This window comes from Petromyzon marinus, chromosome 27 (genome assembly GCF_048934315.1).
Source record: "Petromyzon marinus isolate PM22_M1 ecotype Great Lakes invasive population chromosome 27, UKy_Petmar_22M1.pri1.0, whole genome shotgun sequence".
Classification (NCBI taxonomy): domain Eukaryota; kingdom Metazoa; phylum Chordata; class Hyperoartia; order Petromyzontiformes; family Petromyzontidae; genus Petromyzon; species Petromyzon marinus.
The window spans coordinates 13,751,736-13,763,251 of record NC_133693.1 but is presented as its reverse complement, the minus strand read 5'-3'; the positions used below and the strand labels follow the sequence as shown (position 1 = coordinate 13,763,251).

Here is an 11,516-nt window from a genome sequence, read left to right as displayed (position 1 = left end):
CCCCTGGGATGTGCAGGTCCCAATCGGAATGGGCCGCATCCACCTGGTGGCACAACATTGACGTGAGGGTGTGATGCAGTCGCTCTACCATCCCATCAGTTTGAGGGTGGTAGGGCGACATCCTAATTTTCCTCGTTCCCAGGAGGTGGCAGACCTCTTTGAGCAACCTAGAGGAGAAAATTCGGCCCTGGTCAGTCAAGAGTTGCTCGGAGGCCCCTTGTCCAACACATAGCCGTGCACAAAGGCATCAGCTATGGACACAGCCGACTGATCTGGAAGGCACCAGGCCATAGGCCAACGGGTGAGGTACTCGACCCCGACCAGGATATATTTATGGCCCCTTTTTGAAAGTGGGAAAGGGCCCAAGATGTCGAGAGCCACCAGCTCGTTGACCCGCCTGACCGGTATGGATTGCAGTGGGGGCATACCCTGCCGGCTCGGCGGTTTCCGGCGAGCACAATCCTGACAACCTTTGACAAACAGTGCCACGTCGTCTTCCATACCCGGCCAATAGTAGTCCCGTTTAATATTGAGCAAGGTCTTCCGAAACCCCAAGTGCATCACTTTCTCGTGAACCACCCGGGTAAGCTTCCCTCGGAGGACCGTGGGCACAACGACACAATACCCTTGGCGTCCCACCACATGAGCAGGCCACCCCGAAGGATGATCACCGGCGCCTTCGCTGGAGAGGCCCTTTGGTTAGCTGGTTTAACGCGGCGTCACAACTTAAGTAGAGAGGCGTCCTCTATCTGCATGCGGGACCATTCGTCGGGCGTAAGGCCCAGGCTGTAGTCCGCCAGAAATGGCGCCGCATCGGGGGGCGTAGCTTCGGCCGCTGCCACCAAAGGGGGCACACTTACAGTAGTGGGCCTGCAGTGACTGGCGCCCGAAGCACATGCACACCCGCCACCAAATGGCAACCGCGACAAGGTGTCTGCGTTGCTGTGCTGGGCGACCTTCCTATGGATTACCTCGAAAGAGTATTCCTGCAATACTTCGAGCCAGCGGGAAAGCTGACCCGAAGGTTGATCAATCCGCAAGGAGTACTGTAAGGCGGCATGGTCCGTGCAGACAACAAACCGTCTCCCATACAAGTAGGGCCTGTACAGCTGCATAAAATGGGCGATAGCCAGCAGCTCCCTACGCGTGACGCAGTAACGTTGTTCTGCGGGGGACAAAATGCGGCAGCCATACGCCACAACCCTTTCGAGGCCGTCGACCCTCTGGGACAAAACGGCCCCGATGCCCGTGTTGCTGGCATCCGTGTCCAGGACAAAGGGCAAGCTAAAATCGGGGTACCCCAATGGGGGCGCGTTGGCGAGAGAGTCCCTGATCGTGACAACCGCTGCTTCCTCTTCAGCGCCCCAAGAAAATGTATGTCCCTTGGCGGTCAGCGTGTGTAGCAGCTTGGCGATTGTCGTGAAGTTGCGGACAAATCAGCAGTAGTAGGAGAAAAACCCGACAAAACTGCGAACCTCGGCCATGGATTGAGGGGTCGGCCACGCACGCACGCAGTTTTGTCGGGATTGGTAGCCACCCCCGATGCGCTCACGACATGACCCAAATACCTAACTGAGGACTGCAGCAAATGGCACTTTTGGGGCTTAAATTTGAGGTTAGCGGCCTGCACCGTTAAGAAAACCGAGAGCAATCGTTGTAGGTGTTCCTCAAACGTGCGGTTGAAAAAGATGACATCGTCCAAGCATATGAGGCAGGAGTCCCATTGAAGACCCGCTAAGACCATCTCCATACGGCGCTGAAAAGTGACCGGGGCGGAATGGAGACCCATAGGGAGGCAGTTAAATTAGAAAAGGCCTTGGGGTGTGCAGAAAGCAGTTGAGGGCTTGGAGGCCTCATCCAAGGGCAGCTGCCAGAACCCCAACACCAAGTCCAGAGTTGAAAGAAACCGCGCACCGGATAGTGCGTCTAGCGAGTCGTCAATGTGGGGGAGAGGGTAGGCATCTGCGACGGAAATTTTGTTTAATTTACGAAAATCAACGCAAAACAGGAGACTGCCATCGCGTTTCTTAACCAAAAAGATGGGAGCTCCCCACGGACTGTTATGGGTGAGATTATATCAGCCCCAAGCATTTCATCAATGGCAAGGCAGACATGTTCTTTTTCGTTGGGGCTCAGTCTATGAGCATGCTGCCGAATGGGAGCCGAATTACCCGTGTCAATGTGGTGATGAATCAAGGAAGTATGGCCTATGTCAAATTTGCTTTTGCTAAAAATGTCTGCAAATTCGTCTAAAAGCACATGAAGGTGATCCCTCTCTTGCAGGGATAAATCCATGTTCTCCGCACACAGCCATGCGCTGGCCGAATTGCAATCCTCTAGTGCGCCAACAACAACTCCCACAACAGCTGCGGTGTCCTCCTCAGTATGAGCCGGGGACGCGTGCGCCAGGACAATACCAGCCTGGATGACCGCGTGCACCAAACCCGTGTACAAAACTTGCAGAAAGGGCTCCCGATCTGCAGCTACAACAGTCATAGCCCCAATGAGGGATGGGTTCCGCACTAGAGAATTTGAGGGTGTCAAGAGGATCCCCCCTCCGGAACTGAAAAATCGAGGGACTTCCACAGCCATAAGGGTACCAGCAGAATTCGCATGGAGCCTCGTGCTAACGCCTGGACGCTGGCGGCCATAGAAGACAACCGCGTGGGGGAGCCCAAAAAGTGTAAGCGGTGCCCCGATGGCATCTCTATGCATCCCTGGTCAATTAGGATTTTAAGGGGCATTCTGGCCAAGAAGTCAGTGCCCAGGAGACATGGCACGGCCAACGTTTTAGAGACTAGCACTGACCCCCATAGTTCCGTGTCCCCAACCTTAATAGAGGCCATCATCTGGCCCATGATACCGAGGCTGCCCCCATTTGCGACGACCAAGCACCCTTTACTGGGCGCAAGCGAGTACATTTAGGTGTAACGAGGTTGAAGATAACCTCTGATATTATGGTGGCCGACGCGCCCATGTCCACCAAAATGCGCACCTCGACCCCCTGAATGTGGCTGATTACCGTGGACGACCCTGCCGCAGCCGCCACAACACGGTGCGCATGTCCCATTGTCGGATGCCCCTAGGCCGATCGGCCATTGTTCCCGTCCGCTGCGCAGTGTTGACTGCGTGATTAGGATGAGTCCTAGATGAGTGAGGTGCGAGGAGCGGGCGAGTGTGTTATGTGTACCGACTCGCCTGTGGGCCCTCGGAAGATGACCTTGGGGCGCCGGGTGATGCAGGCCAGGTGGAGTCTCCCACCACGTTGCGGCAGCCCCTGGCGATGTGACCCCGCTGACCACATTTGAAGCAAGTGGTGGGCAAGGACCAGCGCACCACTGCTCCCCTGCACGACACTGCTCCCCCGCACGCCACTGCTCCCCCGCACACCACTGCTCCCCCGGTCGGCGTCTTGCGGCTCATCTCCCGCGCTGGCAGCGCACGAAGGAGGCGAACACCTGGTTGTCGGTGGGCGAAGGGGGGGTCGTTGGTTTGGCGGTCCCTGCCGTCCTGTCGACATACCGCTTGGAACCACATGCTGCGACGGGACACTCTCCCTTTTTCTTAATGTACAGATGACACCCATACCCAGCCATTGAACACCAATTACTTGACATCCCTACTAGAAGTGAAACCTGGCCAGTGTCACTGAAACACTCGATAAACTATTGGCGGGAGGCAAAGGAAGCTGCGCTGGCCACCTCGGAGAAAACACAACAGGCTAACAGGCGTCTTCATTCCAAGGTCACTGACATGAAAATTCCAGAGGGAGGTTCCGCGTGGCTCCACTGTCCACAAGTGCGGTGGGGCACATGGTACATCCCCCAAAGTTCACAGACCGTCCCGTCAGGGTAGTAAAAATCCTGCGACCACAATGTGTGCAGATACAATTGGGACACAATAAGTGGTTCACCCCATCGGCTGAAGCCCTGGCTCTCCGAGTCAACAAACCTGCCATGCACACAAAACTCACCACAACCGCCAGGGGGCAGCAACGTCCCACCGGGCTCCGATCTGTCTGCGCTCGTCACTACCTCACCAGATGTTTCTCCAGGAACGACGATAGCGCCTGAACTCTAAGAACTGCAGCGGCAAAGTCATTAGGAAGGGCTGATTACCCGTGCACGTGCCCGGCACATCAGGGACAACCAAAAACTCACAAAACAGATTTACCGTGCGGGTGATTGTTTATGACAGGGCAAATTCACATATGCTGCACACAGGGGTCGTCGTGGTTGAAGGAAAAAAATAAAATACACCAGTTTCCAGAAACCATGAGACAATGGGCTTACATCACGCCTGCTATATACACACAAAACACGGAATGCCCACGTCTCATTACACACGCACCTCATCAAACACAGAACATTCACACCGCACTCAATCCAAACCATCTTCTACACGTCACTCTGTTGATGCACCTCGCCGCCGCCAGGTGCCCCCTATTTGTAGTAAAGTTAGACACCTTCATAATAAAGGTTTTTTGGGTATACAATACCTGTTACCTGAGTGCATCCATTCAATCCGCAAAATACATTATGATTTTTAATACTTATGTAGAGACGTAAATCGCGTCTCTATGGCTTTTAAGCCGGCAACACCCACAACTTGAAAATGAGTACGTACGTACCTCTCTCTCTGGTGCCGGCAGAGACATGTCGGAGAAACAGGCCCTAGAGAGCAGGGGCCCGTCGCAGTGGGAGAGAGGTCGGGACGTACCGACACGGAGTAGTGAAGGGGGAGAACGAGGAGAGGGCGTGCCCGGAGGCGGCGCGAGGCCACGCTCGAGAGAATAAGAGGGACAGGGGAGGAGCGATCGTGGTTGTCTGGGCAAGAGAACTCGCAGTGCGACGTTGCTTTGGAGGTTCTGGAATCGTCGGTCGTCGGGGAGTTGAGTTACATAGGGACCCAGTGGTATCTAGAATAACCCCGAGTGTTGTTTACCCGTAGCCCTGTTCATTGTGAATACATCGTGATGCCTCCAGACCTCTGTGTGTCTCGTGAGTCACGCACTACACTTAGAATAGACATGAGATGTGTTCGTTCATAAATTACGTTATTACTGTCCTGCATTACAGTAGTTGTTACAAATAGAAATCCCTTAGCCATCAAAGGGTTTGTTCGTAGTTATGCTGAGCCCAGGACGGCTTCACGTTTTCTTTCCCCGGGGGAGGATGATGTAAGGATATTATCCTTGGACAGGATTACCTCTCGGGATCAGGGAAAGAGGGATAGGAGTCTTTCAACATCAGAGAGCGCGCCCAGCCAGGGGAGGTGCCAGAGGAAATACTGATTGATCTAGGCTTGATTAGCTTGGTTCAAAATCAAGAGTGGGAAAGTGGAATAGGGGAGGACACAGTGGGGAGTCGGTTGGGAGGCAGAGAGATGGGATTGGTGGAGGAAGAGAGGGGTCGAGAAGGAGGGGGACAGGGATAAAAGGAGAGGGTCGAGAAGGGGGAGAGAGAGACGGCTGGGAGGAATGGTGGCTGGGAGGAATGGTGGCTGGAGGCTTGTCAGTCGGTGTGCTAAAATAAAGGTCATCATATCTGATGTCGGTACCCAGAGTCCTACACATGCAATGTAATCCATACAATACAATGCAATACATTATCATACAATGCAATTCATGGAAATGCCAGGATTTTTTGGAAAAAAATCAAATCTATCGAAAAGGCATCCAAAACAGAAAATCTGCCCATTGAGCTTCACCGAAATGGGGAATATTTTTCAGATCCCAAAAAAATAGTTGACAATTTTAACTTTCATTTTTCTGAAGCTGGTAATCTTTTTGATAATGTATTGGGAGTCACCCCTGCTCCTGCAAATTCGTACACCCCTGTCCAAACATTAAACGAATTTAGTTTCCAACCAATCCACGAAAGTAATGTTCTGAAACAACTGTCCTACCTCAAAGGGTCCTCCTCTACCGGAGCAGATAGTTTTCCCGTCTTTGCTCTACTAACTGCTGGTCACCTAATATACAAACCTATAGCCCATATTTTCAACCTGTCCATCAAAGAAGCATCGGTTCCTCTAGAATGGAAACATTCCTATGTCCGTCCACTTCACAAAGGGGGCCCTAAAGATGATCCCAATAACTACCGACCTATCTCAATTTTGTCCCCATTGATGAAAATTTTTGAAAAATTATTTAACTACCAAATTAGCAGTTTCCTGTCCAACAATCTACTACATCTAAAACAATCTGGGTTCCGGAAAAAATACAGCACCACATCTGCTGCATTAGACTCTTTGAATCAAATTTACAATAGCCTTGATAATAAGCAGTACTGTGCCTGTCTTTTTCTTGACCTGTCCAAAGCTTTTGATACAGTTGACCACAACACCCTGCTTAGTAAACTAAGTTGCCTCGGTTTTTCCAAGAACACAGTACAATGGTTAAAAAATTACCTCTTTTCTCGCACCCAAACTGTATTCACAGATGGTTGGAGGTCAAACAGTGTTAAGATAACAAAAGGGGTTCCACAGGGTTCCATCCTCGGCCCCCTCTTATTCTCTCTTTATGTCAATGACTTGGGCACTGAACTGGATCATTCCAGGGTAAATCTTTTTGCAGATGACACGATACTGATTACTGCTGGCCGCTCTCCGGATGACGTGATTGCTAAGCTCCAGGGTGATTTCAACAAACTACAACATCAGCTAGTTTCTCTTAAACTAGTCCTGAATACCTCCAAAACCAAGGTGCTATGCTTCTCTCCGGGACTAAAGCAGGAAGTTATTTTTCCCCAATTACATTCCTTGAATAATTATCAAATAGAGCAAGTCAAGATCTATAAGTATCTTGGGGTCATCCTGGATTCAAAACTTAGTTTTGAAGATCACATTGATTATATTGGTAAAAAGACAAAAATAAAAATTGGTTTTCTGTATCGACACAAGCACTGCTTCCCCCCAATGTTCCGTTTGGAATTGATAAAAGCTACCATACTGCCTCTACTTGGCTACTGTGACATCGTGTATAAACCAGCCCCAAGTACTGTACTGAAGAAGCTTGATTCCATCTATCACTCGGCCTTAAGATTTGCATTGAACTGCCCATATAGGACTCACCACTGTGATCTCTACATTGCGTCAAACTTAACATCTTTTAATGTTCGACGGCTTGTGCACCAGATCTTATTTATTCACGATGTACTTACAAAAAATTCCGCAGACTACCTACTGGATCTCCTCTCTGTTTCAAAGAACAAATTTGACCTCAGGTCTTCGCTCATTTACCAGCTTCACATTCCCTATTGCCGTACAAAAACTGGAGGAAGAGCTTTTGCTATTGATGCATCCAGGGTCTGGAATGCTATTGCCAATAAACTGCAACTTAAATCACTACCTATGAGATCTTCACTCAAAACTGCTCTAGAGGAGTTGTACAACCCTAGCTGCCACTGCTATTCAGTGGCCTAAATTGTGTCCCTAGATTTTGGTGTTATAATTTATTTATGTAGTTTATTGTTAAAAATTCGGCCACACTCCCTATGATCACTGTTACATTGCATTTATGGCTTTTATTTTGGTGATTTCGAAAAGTTTTTTTTGTTTTGGCCATGTTTTTTGTTTATTGTAGCACGGAGTTAGACTGATGGCCTTAATCTTAGTTGTCTTGTGGTTGTTGTTGTTTGACTTGCATCCCACTGGGATTTTTGCACACAGCGTTGGTGTACGGTGCTATTTCAGTAATATTTTGATATTTTTTTCCTGTATTTTCTGTTTGCACAGTCACAAAATCACTTTAAGATGTTTTCTTGTTCATGTTTTTTGTTGTTGCGGTTGCACCCGATTCAAGAGCCGAATGGCTCACAGGGCTATACCAAATAAATGAACTATATAATCCCATGCGATCTTATACAATCCCATGTGATCTATACAATACAATGAAATCTCATACAATCCAATGTAATCCATATAATCCCATGAAATATCACACAATGCAATGCAATCCACACAATCCCATACATTATACAATCCTATACAATATACAATGCAATCCAATCCATACAATTCCATGCAATATCACAATTCAATGCAAACCATACAATACAACGCATTTTATACAATGCGAGCCATAACATCCCATGCAATATCATACAATGCAATACAATGTAATCAATACAATGTAATCTATACAATCCAATGCAATACATACAATACAATGCAATCCACACAATAAAATGCTATCCATACGCTGGAATAAATACAATGCAATCCGTACAATACAGTGCTATACCTACAATGCAATAAATACAATCCGTACAATACAGTGCTATACATACAATGCAATAAATACAATAAAATGCTATCGATACAATGCAATAAATACAATGCAATCCTTACAATACAATGCTATCCATACAATCCCATGCAATATACAATGTAATGCGATCGAGAGCGCATCACGTGACCCTGCCCCTCTTGCGCCCCACGTGGTCTCCCGGGCCACCATGGAGGAGGCGAGTTGTTCGAATCTCCTCCTCGTCTCCCTCCCCCTCCTCGTTCTCCTCTTCCTCCTCGTCTCGAGGAGGAGGAGGGAGACGTCTCCTGCTGCTCGACTCCCCGTGAGCCTCCTGGTGGTGGCGGGGTCCGGTGAGGCGAGCCACAATGTACACCTACTCGTACTGTACATCTCGTACTGTAACCAACTCGTACTCTATACACCTACTCGTACTGTACATCTACTCGTACTGCACACCTCGCACTGTACACCTACTCGTACTCTATACACCTCGTACTGTACACTTACCCGAAATGCAGACTAACTGTACACATACTCGCACTGTACACATCGCGCACTGTGCGTGACGTACATCACACTGCACGTACAGTATAACCGGGGGTGGAACTCGCTAGCGTGGACGTAACGACATCGCAACGACATCGATGAACATCATCACTGACATGAACATAACATCACCACAACATCATCAACATCAGCCGTGTATCCCTCTCCCCGTTTATCTTCTAACCCCCCTCCCCCCGTCCCTCCACCTTCCACCCCCTCCCCCCGTCCCTCCACCCCCCCATCGCCCCCCCCCCGCGTCCCCCCCCCGCGTCCCCCCCCCGCGTCCCCCCCCGCGTCCCCCCCCCCCGCGTCCCCCCCCCGCGTCTCCCTCCCCACGTCTCCCCATACCCTCCACTCGTCTCACCCCCCCCCGTGCCCCCCCCCCACCGAGTGCGCCCCCCCAGGGGGCCACACGACGGAGATGCTTCGCGCCCTCTCTGCGCTCCCCGCGCCCCGCTACTCCCCGCGTCTCTATCTCCTGGGGGGCTCCGACCCCCTGAGTCGCGCCAAGATTTTGGCCCACGAAGAGACTTGGGGGGCTCGGGGGGGGGAGGTGAGACATGGTGGGGGAGGTATTGTATGGATTGCATAGATTGTATGGGATTGCATGGATTGTATGAAATTGCATGGATTGTTTTGCATTGGATTGCCTACATTTTATGAGATTGCAAGGATTGCAAGGTATTGCATGAATTGTATGCATTGGATTATATGAAATTGCATGGTATTGTATGGATTCCATGGGATTACTTAGATTGCATGGATTCCATTCCATGGAATTGCATTGTATTGCATGGATTACATTTAATGGATTGCATTGTATTGCATGGATAGCATGGGATTACTGTACACATTGTATATTGTATGGTATCGTATGGATTGCATTTATTTTATGAGATTTCATGAGATTGCATGGATTGCATTACATGGGATTGCATAGTATTGCATGGAGTATATGAGATTGCATGGATTCTATGAGATTGCATCAATGACATTGGATGATTGGTGTGTCACTAGGTGCGGGTAGAGGAGGTGCTGCGCTGCCGTGAGGTGGCAGAGCCGCTGGGCCGCTCACTACTCAAGGCGGCGGTAGCCACGGTGCAAGCGATGTGGATTCTGCTCACCGTGTCACAACCCCCTCAGCTGGTGAGGCATCCTCACCACCCACCCACCTGCCCACTCGTTTGCCCGCCCGCCCGCCCACTCAACTTGCCCACCCTCTCAACCACCCACCCCCCAGGTTCTGTGCAATGGTCCAGGCACCTGTCTACCCATTCTGCTTGCAGCCTGGATCTCCAGCCTCATCCGCCTTCCACTCCATCTTCTCTACGGACCTCCTCCTCCTGGTGGCGACGGTGATGGTGGTAGTAGTGCCACACGCTGGCGCCCCCGCTTGGTCTTCCTGGAGAGCGTGTGCCGGGTGCACTCACTCTCCCTCTCCGCGCGACTCTCGCGCTGCCTCGTCGACCACCTCGTTGTTCAGTGGCCACAGATACAGCAGCAGCAAAGTGGTGGGTGGAGGTGGGCCGCTAAAACAACGTACCTGGGTAGGGTGGTATGAGATAAAGCGAGGACTCACCTCGTCAGAGGGGCTTGCCTCGTCAAAAAGAGACCACGTCAGAGACTCACCTCTTCGCAGACTACGAAGACCTCAACTTCATCAGACAAGAGGGTGGGGGTGGTGGATGATTGCGCCTGCTGTGTATGTTGAACTTATTTTGCACTGTATGTGTAGCCTAGTGGCACCCCCAGTGGCAGCTGTCCGTGTGTGGGTCTAGTCCAGGGGCACCCCCAGTGGTAACTATCCGTGTGTGGGTCGAGTGCAGGGGCACCCTCAGTGGCAGATGTGTGTGGGTCAAGTCCAGATACGCACAGCCGCCACTGGGGATGGCCTGAGGCTAGACCCACTCAGCAGTCACCAACTCAAGCATCTGGGTAAACTCTGGTGACCTTACACTGACTTGTGTACAGGATGAATAGCAAACAGTATCCTTCCCATGTTTGACATAAAATAATAAAATTATATTTTGAGTCATTCTGTCAGCTGCGCCCAATGCCTTCTGGTAGTGTGGATCCAATTACCAGCATTGGTTTAAGACAAGCAAACTCTGCACCAGCTTCAGTATCAGCAGCAGCACCTAGCTGCTTGAACCAATGCACCCATGCACTCACACCCACCAACCCATTTGCCCCCTTTCTGTTCCACACTCCCTGCCTTGAGCAGCTCCTGGTAAGCTCAACCCCATAACACCCCCCTCCCCCCAATGGGTTATTGTAGCAAGTGACTCGAAGGGGAGACGTTTGGAAAAGCAGTTTATTATTGCAGTGTGCAGACAACTACGTCTACTACATCCCTCACCACAACTCAACCAACAATAGTTGCCATTTGCTACTAAGTGGCAGTGACAGCACCTGTGCCAGGCCAAGTACACTAAGGCCACGAAGTGCTGTAGGCTCACCAACAGGTCATGGGACAGACCCAGGTGCCATGGGTTGACTGGTGACTGGCAAATGGCACCAGCTGTCCCCTACTGTGTCAACTTGCTGCATTTTAGCCTCCTGGCACTCCAGTCGTTGTTTTGAGCATCACTCCTCTGCCCAGTAGCGTCCTTCACGAGCCTCCTCCAAAAAGGCTGATCATGATACCGCTGGTATGCCAACAATCCCATGGGAAGATGGGACATTCAGGTGTATAATGATCCGTTTAGAGATACCCTGC

General features: G+C 50.5%; 2 protein-coding genes across 2 annotated transcripts in view; one reads left to right on the top strand and one right to left on the bottom strand.

Moving 5' to 3' along the window:
- The window catches only part of LOC116946515 (uncharacterized), a 61,946-nt gene extending 56,965 nt beyond the window's left edge, over positions 1-4,981 (bottom strand). Inside the window, exons 1-3 of the mRNA XM_032961481.2 lie at positions 4,631-4,981; positions 3,974-4,083; positions 3,199-3,458 (exon numbers count right to left, since the gene is read on the bottom strand). The gene's annotated coding sequence lies outside the window, so the exon portion shown is untranslated. The remainder of the gene's footprint in view (positions 1-3,198; positions 3,459-3,973; positions 4,084-4,630) is intronic.
- Positions 4,982-7,446: 2,465 nt separating this feature from the next.
- ALG14 (ALG14 UDP-N-acetylglucosaminyltransferase subunit) lies at positions 7,447-10,832 on the top strand. The gene is made up of 4 exons (XM_032961483.2): positions 7,447-8,601; positions 9,202-9,350; positions 9,815-9,943; positions 10,038-10,832. Exons 1-4 carry the CDS (start codon positions 8,190-8,192, stop codon positions 10,356-10,358), a joined length of 1,011 nt encoding a protein of 336 aa, XP_032817374.2. The 5' UTR covers positions 7,447-8,189; the 3' UTR covers positions 10,359-10,832.
- Positions 10,833-11,516: the final 684 nt, after the last annotated feature.

What these genes read in the sequence shown, in the direction of transcription:
- ALG14 (XM_032961483.2), top strand. Translation starts at nt 8,190, where the DNA reads ATGCTATCCATACGCTGGAATAAATACAATGCAATCCGTACAATACAG. An exon ending in GGGGGGCTCGGGGGGGGGAG is followed by an intron (nt 9,351 to 9,814) that starts GTGAGACATGGT and finishes GTGTGTCACTAG; the next exon opens with GTGCGGGTAGAGGAGGTGCT. An exon ending in TGTCACAACCCCCTCAGCTG is followed by an intron (nt 9,944 to 10,037) that starts GTGAGGCATCCT and finishes CCCACCCCCCAG; the next exon opens with GTTCTGTGCAATGGTCCAGG.